The sequence below is a fragment of the Lipophrys pholis genome (assembly GCF_963383615.2).
Source record: "Lipophrys pholis genome assembly, chromosome: 3".
In the NCBI taxonomy this organism is placed as follows: Eukaryota; Metazoa; Chordata; class Actinopteri; order Blenniiformes; family Blenniidae; genus Lipophrys; species Lipophrys pholis.
The window spans coordinates 19,148,060-19,171,232 of NC_137627.1; the positions used below are offsets into that span (position 1 = coordinate 19,148,060).

The following is a 23,173-nucleotide window of genomic DNA, read 5'->3' on the forward strand; positions in this document are numbered from 1 at the left end:
TGGGGACAGAACCTACGTTTATGTTTCATTGGTACAAGAAAAAAAAAAAAAAAAAAGAATCCATCTCAATCAAAAAAAAGGATTACATACACGAATGTGAAAGGTGTAAAATATGAATATTGTGAATATGTGTACAAGTTAATATTTTACTTATACAGGTGCATTTCAAAAATACTGAAACATCATGGAAAAGTAATAATCAGTTATTCGCATATAATCTAAAAGAAAGTTTCAAGCATTTCTTCTATTTTAATTGTGATAATTAAAGCCTTTAGTTTAAAAAAAACAAAAAAAAAACAACTGTAATTTGCTGTTAAATGCTGTTAAACTGTTGGATAAAATTAACTTTGCCCCTTTCTTCTATTTTTTAATTCTTTAAAGATGCTCCTGTAATAGCAGTACTTTGCTGTGTGTGCATTATTGAATCTGGACAAAAATTCATTTAAAGAGAAATTTTAACTGTTTTAATGCGCTTGATTTGTCCTTCCAGCCTTTAGAACGGTCTCAAAAAAAGACACACGAGTGTCTGACATTGGGGGAAATAAGGCGCCTGCCGTGACTTCCAATATCACAGCTTCAAACGTGGCTTGTAACCTTTTGGCACGTGGTTCAGTCACAAAGATGTCATAACACAAGTGGAAGTAGAAGATAAATGAATCGTTCCAATTGGTTTCTTTTTTCCAAAATATTACAATTGATTTTATGTGTATTCGTTCTGTTTGGAGCGGTGAAAAGGCACTGAGCGAGGAATAATTTTCAGTCCTAGACGACATTACCTGTGATGCTGGATTGTGGTTGGTTTAGAAGCAGACAAAGCTCTAAAATCAGTTTAGGGTTGGCATGTTTTTCTTCTTCTTCTTCCTTTTTATTTTTTTGTCCTTTAATGACCACTCTTCCAAACAAACGCTCTTATTTGCCCCTCTCTGTAGAACTACCAACTGTTCCTGGGTTGACGGGTTCAAATGTAACAAGCAGCGGATGTTACATGTGTATGTTTAAAGCATGACGTGATGAAGGAAGGAGAGCCGTATTGTTCATTTGTGGTCTTGCTTGTACAAGAGGCCATGGCGCACGGCGAATCATTGCTGTAAATGTTGCCAACTTTCTCCCAACAAATGAAAAGAAAAGAAAAAAGAAATAAACAACTCGACTTAATTTCTCTGGACCCACCTAATGGATGAAAAGTGGATTTGTTCTATTTGCACAGTTCCATTGCTATTGAGTGCAACACTGGTTGTATGCATGGTCCCTCTCCGGGTTCTCTTAAAGCCTTGCTTTTCCTTGTCGCAGATCTGGACGTTGGAGCGAGGGCCACTGGAGAGAGCAAGATACCAGGGATGAAGCTGAGAACTCCAGCAAGATCGTAAAGTTTTTTCTTCTTCTTCTTTTTTTTTTTTGTTAAATCAAGGGTTCTCTGCTAATTGAGTCCATCAGTAGAGAACCTTGGGGAAGGATTCGTGTGAGATGAGCACAGTTGCCGCTTCTTTTCAGTCTTTTGAACCATATCTCCTTTGCTCCGGGGAGATGAGGCCATGTTGTTCTTTTTCACCTACAGGATGATGAAAGCGTCTTTTAAAGTTTCATTCACAAAGAAGATCCCTCACGTCTGAATCCAGGTTATTACACAACACATTTGCATATCCAGAGATGTGTATAATTGGTTTTCTGCATGTTCCACGGGCTCCAGTCACTCACACACTGACTATCTGTTCTAGCTGGTCTGCGTACGGGCATCTACAAACTTGTTTCTCTTAGAAACATGGTCCCGATGCTGTAGGAGACTTTCCTCATAGAGGCCGGAGGAGCGGAGCGAGAGCTGGTCAAGGAGGCGTGGCTGTGGGACGTCCCTGCCTCCAAGAAGTAACAAGTCCCGGGGATCTCTTTGGGAAAATTCTCTGGAAGCTCCAGCCGCGAGCGGGGGACGAATGAAAAGGAGCGGTCGTCTTTCAACAACCTGTTGGTGGGGGGAAAAATTTTAAATTTAAAAATAAATCAGTAAGTAGTGAGAGAAACTCAGTTACGGGAGGTACTTAGGTAAAACTGCATCACAAAATATACAATCGCTTCCATCGTCAGGTTAGTTTGGTCTTCAGTTTGAGATTTGACAAATTTATATCAAATAACTAGCTAACTAATCATTGACCAACGAGCACTGGCCCGTCCAGAGGTCACCGTTTTCAAGAGAAACACAAAATACCATTGAATATTTCTTAGGATATGAGGGCCTTTAAAGAACCACTTTTGAAAGTAATGTAATATAAACCTGTTATTACTGTATGCTGTATAAGTGAAAACCCAATAAACTGCTTTGGGTCTATTTACCTCCTCAAGTCTTAAACTGAAACCTCTTTCTTCCTCTTTGTAGACATTTTGGGTTTTATATAGACATACTTTTATAGATGCACATATCTTTGTAGAAGTCGGATAAATTATTCATGCTTTTTACTCTATGGAAGCTGAATTTTCAGGTGTTTGTACTTTCGACAAACTGCCTACTTCCTTTAACAGTTCTGGGTTGCAATGGGATCCAAACCACTGACGGTAGCAGTTTAATCCACACTGAAATTTAAGAGTGATCAAGTTACATCAATAATGGCTGAATGCCAATATTGTCCTGCTTGATTTACGTAGTGTCTCTTTGTCTACTTCAGGAAATAATCTAAATACTTTGATCTCTGTACTCGGACTCCCACCCACAATGAAAAAAAACAAAAAAACGTGTGTTAGCTGCACACAGTTACTTACTGATAAGTCGTGGGACTGACGTTGATGCACCTCGGATGGCTCCCCGATTCAAACTTGCTGGCCAGAGTCACATTGTTCCCGAACAGGCAGTAACGTGGCATCTTGACCCCGACAACCCCAGCCAGCACTGAACCTGTGTGGATGCCTATCCGGAGCTGAGAGGCAGAAGGAGGAAGAAGGTTACACAAGAAACGTATTTGAGCGGGATTATAGAACATTATACTCCGTTACGGTCCTGGAAGCAGTACTCTCATCTGTCAGCGCTGTGTGGGTCAGTCTGACGACTGAGTCATTCATTAAGTTACATCAGTTTTTTTGGAATTGAAATGATGATGTAATTTCTGTGTTCGAGCCACAGATACGTCATGCATTCTGTGGATACAGGCTATTGGGGGCTAACGTTAAAGCTAACAGTTGACACAGAGACAGCAGCTCTCTACTTGGGCTCACACACACTTCAATTGTGTGTGTTACTGCCTAAAGTAGCACATTATTACATAAAATGTCAATCTCAACCCTGGGAGTGAGCAAGTGATTTAAATAACTTGAATTGAATGCTGGAATAATAAAAAAATAATTAAATAAAATGAAAAAGTACATTTAAAAGCTATGTTCTTGTTTGCATCTGAGGCCTGTCAGCTGTTCGAGCAGATTTGTATCGTTTGTGCCTGGAATGAGGCCATCTTGGCTTTTAAAATGACAAAGTGAAATATAACTGCATTGAATATTCATAAATTAAATAATCCAGCTGAACTGAAGGCAATTATTCATGTGTCGTATAAATACTTTTTTTTTTTTTCCTTTTAGCAAGAAATAGTATCGTTTCCAATAAAGGAAATAGTACCATTGCATGTCAGCACAGTTCTTAAGATCTAGTCAGATATCTTGGCACCAACAGAGGGATTTTTTTCCTAAGTAACCTTCAGTGTGATGGGGATGAATCCAAAGAATAATTGATCCCATCTCATGTTCACGACACAGCTGCAATCCAGTGCTATGTTCATAATGTATGAGTCTATATGCTCTAACCAGGGAGTTCATGCTCACACCCTTTCACACATTTCGAATCAGAGCCCTAAACCTCGATATTGACTTGCAGATTTATGTAAACTGGTGTGGGGGTCCTGCATTTTGACTCTTGGATGTAGGTTGGACATTACAAAAGTAATGCGTACCAAGTTCCTAGGCCCTAAAAGACAGTGACGCTCACACACGCAAACACAGTAAGTAGATTTGAGCATCCCATCGCCATGGTAACCACTGCTACTGTGTGCATTCCAGCACACTGGAAGGTTGTCATGGCAACAACAGGCAAGAAGAGTAGAAAGATAAGAGTGTGCAGAGAGAAAGAGAGAGCTTGGGAGGCAGGCAAAACAAATCTAAAATTAGATGGAAACTTTGACAAAGCGGCAGAAGAGATAGAAATTGAGGGAGAAAGGGCTGCTAGGTGCACCAAAGCGACCTATTTTCATAGCTAAACTGTGTATGGATGACCCGGAACTTCTCCGTCTCTACAATAGACGTACACAACGCACAAATATGCACATACAAATGCAAACACAAACACAGGCGGACAAATATTTCTACATCCAGCGCCCACTCTCCTCTTTATTTCTGAGTCTCAAAATACAGACACAGTAACACTCAAATGCTCTTCCCCTCCTTTTTGCTATGAGTCAGCAGCATCCCGAGCACATGGCCTTCAGTGAGCCAAAGACCAAATGGCGCAGAGGCTCCGGCGACCAATCACATTCGAGCCTCTGGCCAAGCTGAAAAAGAGAGATGAAGATGGACTGAGCCAGAGAGAGGAGGGAGTTTGTTACGGAGCGGATGCTCTTTCTTTAACACTCACTCACCAGTTTATAAGGTACAGCCAGTGTGCTTTTTCGGAAGAAACCAGAGGACGGATGCTTCGGATGGTGGTGGCCGTGGGTCCTACTGTGTAAAACTACTTTGAGAAAAATGTGTGATTGAAAAGTCATATATTGAAATAATAGAATTTTTTGTATAATGGGTTGCACTGTAAATACAATGAGGAATTTTCTCTGTTAAAAGAATAAATGATGCGTCTACAAAATCGCAGATCAGTGAGGTACTGTTAAACTCACCCCATCACACAAACCAGTGATGCTGGCCTAACATGTTGGATGAAGATGCAGCTTCTCGATGAAGAATCAGAAATACCTCTGTAAATCAGAGAATGCTAACCACTACATGCTGTACATGCACTTCCTATCCTATTAGCTCTGTTTACTGCATGTGTACAGCGAACCTTCAGTGATGAGAATACCACTGAAGGTTAGCTGCAATTCGTATTCAGTGAGCACTCCATCCCCCACACCTGCTCATGTACTCCAACACCTACACGAGTACACCCCCCCCCAAAAAAAAAAGATAACACTACAGGATTAATGTTGAAGAAGCTACTCAGACGAACACAACTTTCCAAAACTTTGTTTCTGTATGTTTCTTTCTAGACATCTCAGTCTCCTCTATATATTTCGTTGTGTCTCCAAGTTCATTCGGTGCAATTCTCTCTCTCATGAACCATTATCAGTCAATTCTTTCTCACAGCTCTCATGCTGGTTTGCATAACAGTGCAACACTGGCTGCAGATGAGTGCACTCAGTGAGCGGTGAAGTGTTGAATCTCTGGATAACTCCTCTTTACGCCAGCGTTTGTGGAAGAGACGAAAAAGAGACGAGAGAATGACAAATTCACAAAAAAAATAAAAACAATACATCTAGGGAAGTAAGGCAGAAATTAACGGAGCAATTTGAGACTAGGAGAGAGAGCGAGATAGAGCGAGAGCAAGAGCAAGAGTGCGGGCCAAAAAATGCTTGGCAAGGCCTTTCTATTTTGAGACAAATGAACAATGTGAGGAGCACAGCGACATGCAGAACAGGGTCCTGTCTGTTAGTCAGCAGCTCTCTGTCCACACACACACACACACACACACACACACACACACACACACACACACACACACACACACACACACACACACACACACACACACACACACACACACACACACACACACACACACACACACACACACACACACACACACACACACACACACACACACACACACACACACACACACACACACACACACACACACACACACACACACACACACACACACACACACACACACACACACACACACACACACACACACACACACACACACACACACACACACACTTCTCAATTCAATCCTTATTAATTTTATTTTCTAAAGCGCCAAACACAGTCAGGTCTCCCAGCAGTCTAAACCTATAGCAGCTTCACTAGATAATAGTTCAGGGTGTCCTGAACCTGCCCTAAATGTAAGCTTTATTAACTAGAAAAGTCTTACGCCTGGTTAAAAATAGACTGTGTCAGCCTCCTTAACTGAAACTGGTTCCACATGAGAGAAGCCTGATAGCTGAAAGCTCTGCCTCCCATTCTACATCTAGAAACCCGAGGAACCTCCAGTAAGCCAGCATTCTATTACAGTTCAGATACATTAGTTCTCTTTAACATGTGGTATTTATTCAGTTCTTTTACAATAAAACACAGACAAAAATATTATTAAAAAGAGTCAAATCAAAGGGTCTGCAACTATTGGCATGTGGCAATTTTACTCTTTTCCAATACAAAAAGCTAAAAATAAAGCAAAAAATATTTTAACATTTGTAAACTGAAGTAGTGAAACTTTAGCTTAGGTACAAGTTCTGTACGGCTACATTTTATTTGATGGAATACTGTAAAATAAACTCTTTGTAGTCGGACACCCGTTCAAATTACTTTCAGGTTGAAGTTTTATCAAAGATCTATTTAACGCTTTTAATTGATAGTGACTGGAGGAGTACACTGGCTGACCGATCAGATTGCAGAAAAGATCTGCAGAAAAAGTGAGTTAATGTTTTGATCAATCCAAAGAACTGTAGGTATAATATAATAGATAGAAAATGGAGGAAGTCTTGAACATGTAGCTTTGTTTTTGAAAAAGTCAATATAGTTCCTCAAGTGGCATAACTTGAGGAACTATAAAATATCATAGAACTATTTTACACATGATACAAATGTCGCTGTCAAAGGTTAATAATTGGTTGGAGTTCTTTTTCACTGTGCATCATCCATGTCAATTGGAAAGAGCAAAACAAAAGGCAGCACAAAAATTACATACTTGCAGAGTCTTAACTCACTGTGAGAGGCATGATCCTATTTTTGTGCGCAGCCTTGTCTGTAAGGCTAAGACATCCTGGCAGTGACCTTCACAGGGACCAAACCAAGGAGAGACATAAATAAATCATAGCCCGTCTACTTTTTTTTTATCCAACCGATTTGAATTAAAAGCCGATGCCTCTCTTGTGAGTCTTTCATTCTTCCCCGTGCTTAATCCACTCATCTTTTCCCCGCCGAACAGCTTTCCTCTTGGGATTCATGCATCATTCAGATGTCATTCTGTCATCTTAACCACACCTCCAGGAGCACAAAACATGCGGTTCCGAGTCGACGACGAATTTGAGCAACAGCACAGGATAACCTTTGGGAGGCGGGTCAGTGTTCACAACAACTCCCGCTAACGTGGTGAAAAAGGGGGACAGCTCTGTCATTACTTATTTAGTACTGAAAGTGTGTTTTCACAGCTTTTTCCTCTAGCAATAGAACTACTTTAAATGTCACATTACTAACATGTTAAATTAACCAATGAGTAAAAAAAAAAAAAAAAGCAACGTTACACTTATGTTTAAGGTCAGAATACAACACAGCGACATTACATATAAGTAGTACGAGTGGAATGTAAGAGGAATCCAATAATACAATCAGTATTCAAAAGAGGGTGAACAATTTGATGACACACAGACGTCTAAGTTTTTACTGTTTGCATCAAAATGAACACATCAAACTTTTATTTCCAGAATAACATGGTTGCGTGATTCAATATAAATAAAGTGGTTTAAAATCCAGTCTTGACAGCAGCCATAATATGAGACAAAACATCATTTGTCCAGCTAAAGATGGAGGCTATTTAACCGAAGTTGGCCAAAATCATTAAAAGCTGACCTGGGCAAAAAAATCTTTATTTGGGTCAACAACATAAAAAACAAAATTTAGGACATTCGGTTCAAAGAACAAACTATTTTAATGTGAAGTTCCTCAGGAAGTTTGCATCAATTTATACAATACGTGTTTTGTCTGATCTGCGGGTAAAGTAGCTTTAACCACAGCAGAACAGTAAGAGGCAGACAACTTTTATCCCTCCCGCGGGGGGGATAAAAGAGGGGATGATCAACCAGATGTGGTTAGACCCCCACATTCAGTCAAAGTGGCAAATCACACCCTGATATGACAAAAAAAGGGGGATAACGATTAAGAAAACATGTTTCTCTGCCCCCATTTCAGTGAAGCTGCACCCTGGAGATTGAGTGAGGGGAATATGCCAAAAATAGAGGTGCAACATCTTATCCTGTGTCATGCAAATACACAAGTTTGAAAAAAAAAAAAAAAAAAAAAGGTTAGACAAAAAGAGGACAGAATCAGGAAAGGAAGATGATAAAGTGGAGAGAAGAAAGAGGTGAGACGAACAAAGCTTTGACAATCGAGCTCTGACAAACACAGACACATTCTGACGCATAGGTTACAAAAATAGAAAGAAATACCCCACACACATATCCACATGGCACACTGGTGCTTATAATCATCTTCCACTGTGAACACACACACACACACACACACACACACACACACACACACACACACACACACACACACACACACACACACACACACACACACACACACACACACACACACACACACACACACACACACACACACACACACACACACACACACACACACACACACACAGGGTAGTCCCATTGTTCCCAAAAATATAAAATAATTTACTGCTTTCACTTCTATATCACTTTTATCCACATCTTGACCAGTCCCAAATACACTTTACATTGTTAATCACATTCACACACCAGTGGAGGCGGCTGCCATGCAAGTCGCTCAGTCCATCCATTGGGAGCAATTTGGAGTTCAGTGTCTTGCTCAAGGACACTTTGACAGGTGGACAGATAGGGAATGGAACCTGCAACCATCCTATTGAGAGACACGCCCAAGTAAATTTCAGAATTTTCCAAAAAGGCCTTTTTCCGGGAACGAGAAATGAATCAGTGGAACAGAAGTGTACTGCAGGAAAAAAGTCTGTTGCTAAAAAGTTTGCCAGATAAACCCATCTAACACTGGTTACCCAGCCAGGGTTTGAACGGTCACGTGTCTCTCATTTGGCTTAATTTACAATGTGTACATGTATTGGGTCTGTCGGCCATGTTTATGATGATGGCAAACGGCTCTACATTTATACAGTAAAGCTCACTTCATCAACATTACACTGGAGAGAGAGAGAGACTTGTGGTTCAGCGTCTTGCCCACAAACATTCCAACACCTCCACGGGGCGAGATGGGGATCAAACCTTTAACCTGCGATTAGAAAACAACCTGCCCTACCTTCTGAACCACAGCCATCTGTCTTGAGTTTGCCATGTCCTGCCATTGTATTGTTAAACTCCTGGAGCCTGGTCCAGTCGTGTCGAGTCTTGTTGGGTTTTAATCTTGTCTGTCAGGTTCAGGCTCTTGTTTGTTGTTGTGGCTGGATCGTGCATTGTTTACTGATAAGTCTTCTCTTTCCTCTTGTGTCTCTGCTGATTACCAGCTGGTCTCTTCCTGATTGTGCACACCTGCGTCTTGTCTCGCTCCCCTCCTCTCTGTGTGTGTGTTTATGTAGTTTGCTGTGTGTTTGTTTGTGACCTGCTCGTCTCAGTCTACTCAGCTTCGACGGGGCGTTTCGTCCCAGACTTTCCCCTCGTCTTGTAAATGAGCATTTGGTTTATGACACTTTGTCCTTGTTTGATTCTGTGAACTGCACATTGTTTCAAGTCACACAGGCGCCAGTCTCCTGCATTTTGCAGACCAAGTTCATTTTTCATTTGAAGTATCTAGAAATGTTTATCCTTAGCACACCAAGTTGCGTGTGAACCTAACAGATAAAAGCATTGCATTTATTGAGCATGATCGCTGTTTGAACTGTCGCGTATGAATGAACCACTGATATCAAAACGTGTGTTAGAATGTGTAACTGAGCTCGACGGTTGACTGATTGATTGATCGCACCTCATTTAGGAAAATCGCGGTGTTAGTGGCACAAAACCAACAAATAAACAACGCGATCAATCACTGTTAGTGGACAATGTGTAACAAGAAAACACACAAATCATGACAGCCAGTTTTAAAGTTGGACTACTTGATGATCTAGAACAACACATGCATGTATGAGACTGATTTCAGTATAAATGCTGTCGTCTACATTGCTAAAAACAGTGCGTCTATTGAAAGACAGGATACATGAATTAGTTACAACAAATTAACCCACAAACATTCTAGAAACAAAAAAGTAATCTAGCACAAATGTACAGAAGCCTTAACACTATCAATAAGTTATAAAGCCACACGCTCAATAAAGAAATGCTCTAAAGGCTGATATTGTGTAGCACACGTTTTATTTTAGAGTGCTAAACATTTTAAAATAGCTGAGCGATGGGAATTAATCAGATGAATAATTGATCCCATTCTCTGTTGGGAACATAAATGGCAGCAATGCAAAGCTTCAGTTATAAACTGGCTGGACTATGAATAAACACAACTATGCAACAAGTAATCATACACACACAAACACACTCCCACACCTTCATGCAGGGGTGTCAAAGTCCTTACAGTTCATGGGCCACATACAGTTTGGTCTCTTACTGGAGAAGTAAAAGGTTCGGACAATCACCAATATGCAATTACAATTCTGGCATGTTCTTTGCAGTCATCAGCGTGTATATTTTTATGGCCTGCATAGTATTGATAGACGATGGAATGCTTTGTCGGTCACATGTACGTGCTGCAGTTAACCCATCCATAAGGAGTAATGGGCTTCCAGGCAGCAGCCCGAGGCTTGCTAAGTGACCCAGACTGGTAGCCTGTTGGTGGGTAGATGCCACACTTCCAACCAAGCTGTTACTGCTGCATTACTATGGGTAGCACATCTACTCATCACTTCTGAATCCCAGTTTTATGTTATTTCCTCAATTTTTTTCACCATGCAAACTTCCCCATGTGAGTGTTTAAATAGAAGGTGTCCACTGCAGAAAATGCGCATGTACTGGCCCGCACAAAAACATTAAAGAGTTTAGCAATTGGTAAGGTTTTTCTACATAGAACCCTCACACACACACGCACAGCAAAACAAAAGCGAGCATCAGCTCACCTTTATAGGTTTCCCGTCGGGCGTCAGCACTTCCTCAGAAAGTTCCATCATCTTCAGAGCCATGTGTGCAATTGGCTTTGCGTGACTGTCCACCTTCTTATGAAGCCCTCCTGCCACACAGTAGGCGTCGCCTATTGTCTCGATCTGTGCAAAGAATGAAAGAAGAGGGGCAGGACTTGAAATGAGGCCACTTTAAACTGAAGTGTTGCTCTGAGTATATACTCATTATTCAAAACTAAGTAGTTTCTGACTCGTAAAAGCACTCTCTCATTACTCATGCACTCCAAGAACTACAGCATGTGTCTGTTTCTCTCTCTTTAGACTGACATCCCTCAACGTAAGAGGTGGTGAGAGGATCGGTGCGGAGCAATGCTTCTGACCCAGACGCAACAAAACGCATGCATGAACAAATCCTCAACATTTTTACAGACATACAACCCAAAGCTCCACGAGGTGCTGGTTTCATGTCGGGGTTCAGTCCCCCCATCTTGTCCTGTCCTTATCATGAAGACTGATTGTAATTATTGAACCGTATGATGCACCTTATAAGTAAAATTCATTTACCATTTTAGCATGTAACCATACCTGGCGATTTCACCGTTTTCTGTTATCTCCTCCAAACAAACAATTCCAGTTAAGGATAGTTGTGGGATGCATAGCTTGAATAGGAATTTCTGAATCTATGACAATACGTGCCATTTTTGCTTTAGATGTTGCATAATAATCTTATTTTGCCTTTATGACACACATGCATGTTTATTGCAATGATTAGTAGCGCAGAGCATTAATGTGATATACACAACCAATGGTGTCGCATCAATTCTGAAGAAGTCGTTTGCTCATAGTCTATTTATTTCTATTTTTGGGATCACATGTGCATCTGCACTTCCAGTGTCGAAGCAGTTCGATGACTTCCTTGTTTTGTTTCCCTTTGAGGGCTTGGCATTTTCAATTCTAACTTATGGCCTGTTACCAGGGAGAATGCAAAAATAAACAAAATGATGCAAAGTATGAATGCACAGTTTAAGAAAGTACAATTCTTTTCATTTCACCAATCTTTTGAAATATGCACATGTCAAAAGCTGATTTTGCGCTGATAGTAAATGTGTGGCACATCATGCTGCCCTGTAAGATTAGTTAAACAAAATTTCTTTGCAAAAGGTCTAATCAAATGCATTAGTTCATCAGAATTAGAAATGTTTGTCTGCATAGTGCAATGCTGCACAGTTTCCGTTAACTTCTGCTCTGTTTTATTCATTTTTAATTAGAATCTTTTGATTCTCATTGATTGGCTGTAACACTATGACAGGATTGATTCTCAAGTGTTCTGATTGTAATGACAGTGCAGGGCAAAAAAAAGAAGCACAGTTTCATACTGTTACAACAGCTGCATACGCAGATAAAACAAAGATTCATGTCATTAAAAACAAAATATTTAATGCTTTTTAGTGAGCAGTAGTAGCAAGTCTTTTTTTTTTTTGAGAATTAGCACGTGTAAATACAGCAACTGGGTTGCCTCTTTCACATCACAGCTCCAGATGAAGGAGCGAGCGAGGTGTCATGGCAGCTGACACAGTTAGTATAAAAAGGGAGGAAAAAGAGGCAAGACTCGGGAGACAAACTGCTCTCTCTCACTACAGCCTGCTGCCACTGGCTAAATCATTCCAGCAGTAACCATGACAATGCCGACATATAGGTGATTCAATCCCCTGTTCATCCTCCTATTCCTCATAGACACAAAATCTTCCTCGACTCGACACGAAGGCCCTCTTTCATACAGACAATCTCTATATATCTCCTCCTCCATAGCTCCAGCTATGTGAAGTGTGTCATTTCTGTGTGATAACACAGGAAAAGCCCCTTTTTTTTATGGGCAATGGGCGAGTATATGGTGTTGTCACACTGACAAAGGTAATGGGGTGGAGAGGAAAGATGATGGCAGTGGAAATGATAGAGAGAAGCAATGTTAGAAAAAAAGGGGGGGTGGGGGAGATAACTGATCTTTTAACACGAGCGAGAGGGATGGCAGACGAGACTGTAACTAGGCCCAAAGATACGCTCTGTCAGATGGACAATATTGACACATCTGCGTTAAGCTCTCACAGACTGGCCATTAATCAGTTACTTTTTCCACAACACATGTACACCTCCAGAGAAAGTACACACACACACACACACACACACACATGCACGCACACACAAACACACACACACGTATCCAGCACACATATGCAGGGAGACGCCCCAGAAAGTTTTGGCCGGCTAAATTCCAAGAATGACGCCAATGAAAGCAGTGAACAAATAGATAAAGGCATTAACCAGTAAAGAGGCCTTCTGCTTCTCTTTTACTAATAATAGCTCTTTCTCTATGAATTGTATTTTTCCCTATTTCAATTTTTTTTTTTATGTGTGTCCATTTTTATGTTGTTAGATTGGAAAATTTTGAACCAGCATCTGGTCTGGGTACATCCCAGAGAGATTTAAGAAGTGCACCAGCAGGAAAAATCTGAGTATCAAGGTGCTTTCTTTTTCCATGATGATTTTATCCCCCCTCTTTATTTGTGAGAAGTCCAAAGATGGATGGTAGACAGAGAGAGATTAAGTAAAATTTTAAAATAGGCTTCAGTGTAACAGTTATGACAGTTGCAGATTATATGTAAGACTTACCAGATAATTCAAATCAAAAGCATGGGAATAGCACGAGAAGAGCTATCTTCCTTAGTATTTACAGATCAGCTGTAAACAATAATACCTTTTAATGTGAAAAACACATCAGGAGTTTCAAACAAAAATTACTGCGAGCATGCGTGGCATGGACGTTATGTTTTTCATAAGCCGAAGAGTTTGAACATCTCTGAATTACAATTCATGAATATGACCATTTACTGACCTTATAAACATCCAGGATGCCGCACTGATAGTCGAAGCGCGTGTAGAGTTCATTCAGCATGGAGATAACCTGCATGGGCGTGCACTGAGCACACACGGCGGTGAAACCCACGATGTCCGAGAACAGCATGGTGACATCATCGAATTTACGAGCGGGCACGTGCTGACCCTGCCAAAGTTTCTGGGCCACGTCACCCGGAAATATGGAATAGAGAAGATCCACGGTTCTCCTCTTCTCCTCCTCCAGAGCCTGATGAGTCCGCTCTAATGTGGCCTGGGAGAAGACAGAGGGAGATTAAGGAGTTTTGTTCTGCATGCGTTGCTTTAATGAAGGCGCTGATGACAGCAATGCCCCGACGTGGGAGTACTGCACCAAATTAAAACCGCTGCTGTACATGTAATTGTGTTTGCGCGCAGTTTATCCCTTGATTTTGTGTATCTGCTCATACTTATTTGTGTCTGTGAGTAAAGCCAACTAATGCCAAGTCTGTGTGATGCAGTGCTATACCATTATTCACGCAGGGAAATTGGCTAAGATCCGGCTATTTATAGCAGTGGCCTGGGGGAGTGGTTGCAGTGAGGGAGTGATGCAATGAGCAGATGCACCGGATTGGGTTAAGACTCAGTGACTTGCTCAAGGGTACTTTGAGAGCAAATTATAGGAGCAGATCCCAGGAGCCACATTCTTCCAGTCAGTATGAATTTATACAATCAACACAGAGATGGAGCTCGTCTGTATAAGCTTAACGAATAGATTTACATCGCATGTTTCAGCGACGTTACATGTGCATTGAGAAACGCTAAACAAACAAACTGGCAATCATACTGAGCTGTTGCTTGTGATTTTTCACAAATTCAAGTCTCAAGATTGTGTATTTTTGCTCAATATTATTGGTTAGGAAGGCTGGTGTCTAAAGGGAAGATGTAACCATCACTACCAAATAACGGTAGAGCACATCAACTTTAACATGATTGGGTGTGCCTGATTTTATTCAACATGCATGCTTTTGATACGTTTTGCCATGAAATAAATCTCAGTAATACAGTATTTTTGGGTTATTTCAATTGGAAACTGGTCGACGTTTACTTAAAATTACCATCATCCGACCCTGTGTGGATTTTGGAGAAAATAGCTCGTAAAAGTATGGGAACTTGCAATTGTAGGCAACTCAAGGAACAAGTATAGGAAATTTGTAAAACAGGCCATGGGCTATTTCAGAAACATAAACAGCACTCCCTCCTCCCTCTACAGTGGAATTCAAACCTGTGAACCCCCAAACACAAGCTGGCTCTACTAACTCCTAGGCCACCACTGTGGCTGCCAATGGGCAAACCAACAAGCTTGTGAAAAGCAGCTCAATTCCCCAGAATTCATATTTTACAACCAAAGAAACTATAAATACCCTTTTATAAGTGAGTTTTCCACCTTTGTATTTGGTGCCAATCAAATGCATTTACTGTACATTATGGCGTACCTGGAGCTGGCAGGGTTCAGGGTTATGTAAATTCAAAGTAAATGCATTCACGTTTGTCAAATAGGACAGGAGAAATTGGTATGTTATGTTATATTGGTATTGTACTTTAATAATGAGTCTGTTTATCATAATGATAGTTGTTCCCAATAAGCTGAGGTTACCCAACTTAGGTTGTAATTAGAAGGTTTGTAAAAGAAGCAATGATTTTACCTTGAGTTTGTCCATTCTCTTCTTCAGGCCGTCCTGAGCTTTGGCCTGTTCTCCCACCAAAATAACATCCCGGGTGGCATCATGGATCGGAATATCTGACAGATGGAGACCTCTGCCCATCAGCTCCTCGAGCTTGTCAACACGCGGGGAGCCCAGAAACATCAGCGAGCAGGACTCTGGCACGTAGAGCATCTGACCTTTCAACTCCATCACCTGGAAGGAAACACAATCCAATGGAAAACATATTTCACAAATTTCATATTGACTGAGAGGCGGTCGCATCTCCAATCTGTGATTTGCCAAAAACATTACAGGAGGCCAAAAAGTGGTGGACACATCCACTCTGATCAACATGCAGAAGCATTAAACTTCAAAACGAAACGTATATGGGCTGTTTTGAAGGGCGGGACTCTACAATGTAGAAACATTTAGACAACTTTAGTGCAGACAAAGCTTTGACCTTCCAATGACGTCTGGTGCCCCGGACCCCAGGTTGAGAACCATAGACTTTGCAAAGATGAAGCTGTGTTGTTTTTAGATATTCAAATCGGACGACTCCCAGTACATTGGAGTTCATGTTAAGTAAGTCAACAGCCACTTTTTGCTATTCCCACGTCAATATTGATAAAACATATGAAGTGATTTATTGGTGCCACTCTAGTAATCCTAACTGTTATTACAAATTACTTTTCTGTCTGAAAGTCACTGTAAATCTAGACTTGCGATTGCAATTGTTACTTCCTGATGTCTGACACACTAAATATTTTTCAACAATCCAGAAACATCTCCAGGTCATCGTTCATCGAACACTGATACGTATTTACAAGAGACATACATTCAGTAGTAACACCTATCCAAAAACTGCAAAAGCGTAGGTTCACTGATGCTTGCAAGCATCTATACGCCAAACACGCGTGCATCAACACACACTCCATACGTCCATCACGACACACAACAAAACAGATTATAAATACAGCATCAACAGATTACAGTTACTCTAATCTACAATGTAAGCTGACCTATGTGAGAAGAGTCTGGAAACACACTGGGATAAACTGTTGACCTAGATAGTAAAGAGACAGTCCTGTCTGTCACTGTCAAATTGTCCCCGGGTGGACTCAGACTGCCTGACCTCAAACAACAAAGCTTTAACTGAAGTTTCTCTTTCATTATCTATAATAATGTGGACACAGGAGCATGTCTGGGGGCTAACGCATACAGGCACAAGGCTAGATATGCAAAATATACACATGCATCTAAAAAATATGTTTTTCATCAGTTATTTCTATGGTCATGACATCTAAACAAATTTGAAGAACAATAGTAAAAAGAATAAATCAGATCTCATGAAATATTTCAATATATCGAGCGTATTTTGGATTTTCATGACAGGTTGAAATTATAAAGAATAAAAACCCTCCAAAAAAAGGCTAAAATATTAGGGATGGGGCCGATCTGATCCAGTATTGGTATCGGGTTCCGATACCAACATAATTCTCAGATCGGAAATTTTCGATCCAACCTGTGAATTAACCTGCCAGATTTACGCTCAAAACGCCGCAAAGCAACACATCAACGTGAAGCTGAGAAAAGCCGTTCTGCAGCCAGACGTCACTGTTTTAAAACGCCAGCTCGCCGAGGAGAGCGGCACTGACCGCGGCATCAAAACAATGAAAAGCGGCTCCTCCACGCTGTCAGCAGGCGATTCACACCTCCGTGAAGCTGCGTCCTACACCACGCAAATCTCCCTGAAAATAGTCCCAATCGTTTGTGCTGCGTTGCTAAAGGATTTCCCGAGGGATTAATGAAGTGATTCTGAGGTTTTAAAGATACAACAAGTGTATTATGAGATCATGACGTCACGCAGACCCCCACATTGTCCAAGTGGAACAAGAACAGTTTGTACCGCTTCCTTTTCTGACCTTACACTAACCTCGAGCTGCCTTTTGAGAGAATACATGCATACATTTCTTACTTTACTGTAGAGAGAGGTTTATTACAGCCTCATAAAATCAACAATAATGATAATGATAATATTGAAACAAACAGCATCCCTAACATATATCAGTTCCTGTGTGATTTTCTTGCATGTGCAAGATTTACTAAATGTGTGTGAGGAATATAAAGCGAGCAGACGGCCGCGTCACAATGCGAGTGTACAATACGGGCAGCAGATTCCTCGTACATGTTTGGAGATGTTACTGCCCTTTTGAACGAGGCTCTTAGTTGTGTCACGGTGCTAACTAGCTCTGCTAGAGGCCCTGTGGATACGCCACTTTCAATTTCCCTCATCCCACCAGTCCGTGTGCCCGTTTCCTCATTTCTGTCCAACTGCACCTTCACTTGTCTTTAACTCCTGCCTGTCTCTCTCTCTCTCTCTCTCTCTCTCTCTGTATTTCCATGCTTTCTCTCTGTCTCTTCAATTCCTTCTTCCTCTCTCCCTTTCTCCATAGTGTCAGATAGATTATTCCGCCAGTGAGCACACTGCAGCCCTGTTTTATTTATAGCACAAGGCTGTCCTAGGTCTGCATAATACATACAGTCTACATCTACACACACACACACACACACGCACACACACACGCACACACACACGCACACACACGCACACACACACACGCACGCACGCACGCACGCACACACGCACGCACACACACACAAATGCACACAGTGTTTCCCGACACACACATCCAACAGGGAGAGGCACATACTGCCTCTGAATGTCTGTTTCTCAGCAATACATATAAACATGCACGCAAACATATATATGCACATATGCAGCCGACAATCCACAGAGTCTGACATTAAAGACACGCCCATCCGTTGTTGTGATCCCGTTAACAGCTAATTAGGAGACTCCGTTCTGTACAATTGAGACGTTGCCATTCTGCATGACTGCAAATGCTCATTTATGCAACAGCTGCACAAATAATGCATTCGGCATTCAGGGTGTCATATCTGAGTTGCAGAAGCAGCCGAGGTAAGCAGACCTACGTACTTGCACATGCACTCTAGGCAGGTAGACAAAAGAAAATAGAACAGCTGCTAATGTGAGCATATGTCTGCGTGAGCTACTGTTTTCTGAGGTTGTGTCTGGTCGAATGGGAGCGCTTACATGCCAGACAAACTGACGAACATTTCCATAGAGACTGTAAAATCAGGAAGGCCGAATCCACAGTGAATAATGCCAAGCAACACTAATGCTGCTTGTACAAATACACTCTTCTTTCACCTGTTTCAACAGTGTTGTTTAATGGGAGGAAAAAAAACCCTGAAAGAACAAAATATTTTCTCAGTTAATTCCTCAATCTTAAAATCTGTTTATCTTCTACACTGCTTTATCCGGTTCAGGGTCGTGGGACACTGGAGCCAATCCCAGCTAACAATGGGCGGAGCCAGCGTTCACCCCGGACAGGTCTTTTGTCCGTCACAGAGCAAACACATTTACGTCTGTGGGCTGTTTAGGGTTTTTTGTTTAGACTCTGAAAGGAAACTGATGTAACCCGAGACACTTCATGCAGGCACAAGGGAGAACACGCAAACAGTCGACTGTATATGCACATACAATTCTGAAAAAAGAAAAAGACGCCAGTCGAGTCCAATCAAGTCCAATCAAGTGTTAGAAGCTTGAAACACACTGCTTCTGTAAAGTAAAATTACTGCTTTTAGTGAAAGCACAAACTACTTTTTTGGAAACTTATTCAAAGTATAACTCTTTTTTTTTTAACTACATTTAATTGCAGTATTCCATTTAATTTCCCACTGTGAAACCTTCAAATCACATTTGTCAAAGAAATTATACCCTGCATAAAAATTACACTATGGTACACAAATATGTTTTTATGTTAATTAATTAAAGCTACAAGCAATAAAATGCATACATAGCAGAATTATGTATTTAGAAATAGTGAAGTAGATAACATGACTTAAATTGTACTTTAAGATGGTCGAAAAAATATTCTAAAACATATGAGAAATGGTTCAAATACCCCCCAAAATACTACTTAATTACAATAATGTGAGTTTCTATAAATTGTCACCGCCATCCAAAATGTCACACCTTCACGTTGTAATTAGTTGGTAATTGGTTGGTAATTAGTCGGTAATTGGTTTTCACCCTATTGAGGATGTGTTGTTGCAACAGTAGTCCTCAGTAGTGGGGGTAATTTTGTACATATATGCTGCAAACTGATTACTTTGAGAACCGGTCGAGAATTGAAGTCTCTCATTTGCTTTGCACGAGTGTGTCCTCGTGATGGTGAAATAAATGGGACATGTTTTGAAATCTGACAGCGACATTTACAGGATGTGTACTTTTAATCAGGGCTGAACGATAGACCAGTGCTGGCCGTATTATTGGTCGATAAGCAAGAAAATTCAATTACTGCTATTGTGGCGATAATTACATCCGATAATGTGGAGTACGACGGCGGACAAGAGACGCCACTCCAAACCCGTGATTTCTCTGTTCCTTCTCTCCAATGGAGAATTTATTCAGCGTTGGAAGTGAGCTACACACACACACACACACACACACAAAAAATTATCCCCAAAAGCAACATAATCCAACAGTAAGCGTCATATGTTGAACAAAGTTAAAAGTCCATGAATAACTAAAGATGTTTAGACGTTCACACTGCAGGTCTTGGAGCTCAATTCGATTCCTTGCTGAGATGTGATTTCTCAGACGGCAGTGTGAACGTTGTCCGACCCCAAAGTGACCCGCATGCGCAGATGAAGATGTGATGTTGCACTTTTTACGGAATTAAATATGGACGGAGATTCACTGTCACAAAACCTTGCAATGTTTCCTGCGTCCACCACGTCAGTTTCTTCCATTTTAATTTCCCCAAACATTCTGGCGGTGCCGTTTCCCCTGACGCTTCCCCCGACACAGTCTCACGTCAATGGCGTTAAAGTCGCATATGTTCAACCGTACAGTTCAGATAGCGGTCGCATTGAAAAACATCAGATACATATCCTATTTGGTACCACAACTTCCAAATCTGGAAAAAAAAGTCATCGTGTTGATATAAACCACACCAGATGATCAATTACCATGAACTTCACCCAAACTCATGTTTACTATAAAAACATATTTTCTAAATCTCACATGCAGCAGAATGACAGTCGCAGTACAGTCCCATGTACACAGTGTAATGTTAGATAGGACAGTATCGAGAGAACGGACTTCCAGTCACCAACAACATCATCAGGTTGAATCTAAAGGCGCCATAACCTTGCGTTTGGACTGCAGAACGACAGCTGGAAACATCCACAGACGTTTCTCCGGTGTTTTGATTTTCTGTTTCTGTTTCAGGAGTTTATTGTTACACAACAGACTCTTTACTGCACCTGTTTTTGTCGCTTTTTTATTTATTCCCCCCTCCCATGTACAGTAGGTATAATTATACCACACTGCCTCACCACCTTACCCTCAGCGTCCGTCTCTGTTTTTCTGTCACTCCCATTTTCTGTCCCACTCCGTAACACACACGCACGCGCCCTGACACACACACGCACGCACGCACGCACGCACGCACACACACACACACACACACACACACACACACACACACACACACACACACACACACACACACACACACACACACACACACACACACACACACACACACACATCCCTGGAGGCAGTCGCGTTGGCCTAGTTGTGCATCTCTGTTTAACTCAGCACTCTCTTCTGCCTGCATCTCTGCCATCGCGGCGCGGGGAAACGCAGAGGTGAGTGAACTGTGAGGAAGGAAGGCAAAAAGCAGCTCAATGGTTGGAGAAGAAAACAGGACAGATATGAGGGCTGACGTCCAGAGAGAGAAGAGAGGACGAGGCAAAACCAAACAGGAGCAAAACCCAAGATAAAGACCGAGAGAAATGGTTGCATTGAGGATAATCTGGGGAACATGAAAGGGGAGAAAAATACAGACTAAAGGAAAAGAACGGCGATAGCGTCAGGAGGCAGTGAAGAAGCGAAAAACAAAAAAACAAGTAGTGGTGATATAATTTGTGGGATAGAGAAAAAATATATGTTGTTTGTGATGCAGTCATTTCTACTGCAGCCTTGTACAACATCACTGACTCAAGAAAATATTCATTACCTGTCTTGCCATTAGATTCACTAGATTTATCTAATATTGTTTCTATAAACTAGTCAAAAAATGTGAAGTGTGTCAGTGCTTCTATCTACAATTTGCCTATGATTGGACGGCCTTACTGCAGAGGTTCTATGGGTCACAGCAATGACTTATCTAGATGGGCCTGTTTCTCTGCTTCCTGGTAGTTTCAGAATTTTCTAAAAATCATAAAGTTCCGAAGAGTTTTTGGGACAAGAAGTGCACATGCCAAATCCTGTCAGCTGCAACAGGATGGGAATGAAAGGACTTGAGGTAAATGTATCTCAGAAAAGCAATACTTCAACACCATTGCAGCACTGAGATATCACAAATAGGCCAATAAACATTTTGTTTATGAGGGTGTAACAAAGTACTTATTGAACACTTTTCAATAAGTAAAATGTACCAGTTCTGAATTGTAAAATAAATAAAATCATAATAATTAAAACTTGTTGTTTCTTTAAACCCTGCTAATGTGGGTTGAGTGGAAAAGAATATAACTATAACCATTTAAATGTATTGCGTGAATAGATGCCATATACCATAATGTAGAACCGTGTACCAGTTAAAACAACCAGTTAAATCAATTCCTTTTGTTTTGAAAAACAAGATTGTGTCCATTTCATTGCTTATAATAGATATTCAATTCAACTTTATTTAAATAGCACCAAATACAACACAGTCATCAATGCAGATTTCACTTATGCCATCATTGGTTGAGGTTAAAACAAATTATGTGCAGTTTTGAGAATGTTATAAGTAGAAAGTTATGATATTTGTGTTCCGATGCCAGGAGTAAAAGAAAAGAGTAAAGCAGATTTGTGGAAAATCTACTAAGTATAGCTACTGCGTCGCTTCACAGTGCAAACAGTTCAGAAAAAGTGATCCATCTAAACAAAAAGGTCCCAACAGTTGTAGATTTGATATTTTTTAAATTTGTAACAAAATTCACAGGAGCATGAATGTCTTCCACTGCTGTGATGTTAATGTCATCGAATTCACTTCAAAACTATGAGGCTTCTAAATCAACCCTCTCCAAATGAGAAGAGCAAAATTAGTCAGCAACAATACGTCATGGCATTTATGAGGCATTTATCACATAGCAACGTTAACAATTAGAATTCATTCTGATGCCTTGACAGTTCTTTGACTCTGTAGCAATCCAAAAGCATGTTCCTTTTTTAAATTACAGTGCAGAAAATTAGTATTCCAATCAAACCTGAGTGCCATTATTAGCTTTTTGATTTCCCATTGAGACCTGCCTTTGCCCTGCCTTATTCAAAGGGAGACACTCTGTTTGCATATTTATGCATTTTGAATGTATGCAGTGTTTCTTATATCAATAGGGCCAGTAGAACGCAGCCATGTTGAAGATGTGATTATTGTTCAGATTGAGGTTGCCATTGCAA

The 23,173-nt window shown here is 40.9% G+C and overlaps 1 protein-coding gene across 1 annotated transcript in view; it reads right to left on the minus strand.

Moving 5' to 3' along the window:
- Positions 1-875: 875 nt before the first annotated feature.
- The window catches only part of gucy1a2 (guanylate cyclase 1, soluble, alpha 2), a 38,822-nt gene continuing 16,524 nt past the window's right edge, over positions 876-23,173 (minus strand). The window contains exons 5-9 of the mRNA XM_080460523.1: positions 15,637-15,849; positions 13,953-14,225; positions 11,063-11,206; positions 2,746-2,900; positions 876-1,954 (exon numbers count right to left, since the gene is read on the minus strand). Coding sequence (XP_080316649.1) covers positions 1,735-1,954; positions 2,746-2,900; positions 11,063-11,206; positions 13,953-14,225; positions 15,637-15,849 — 1,005 coding nt within the window. The 3' untranslated portion in view covers positions 876-1,734. The remainder of the gene's footprint in view (positions 1,955-2,745; positions 2,901-11,062; positions 11,207-13,952; positions 14,226-15,636; positions 15,850-23,173) is intronic.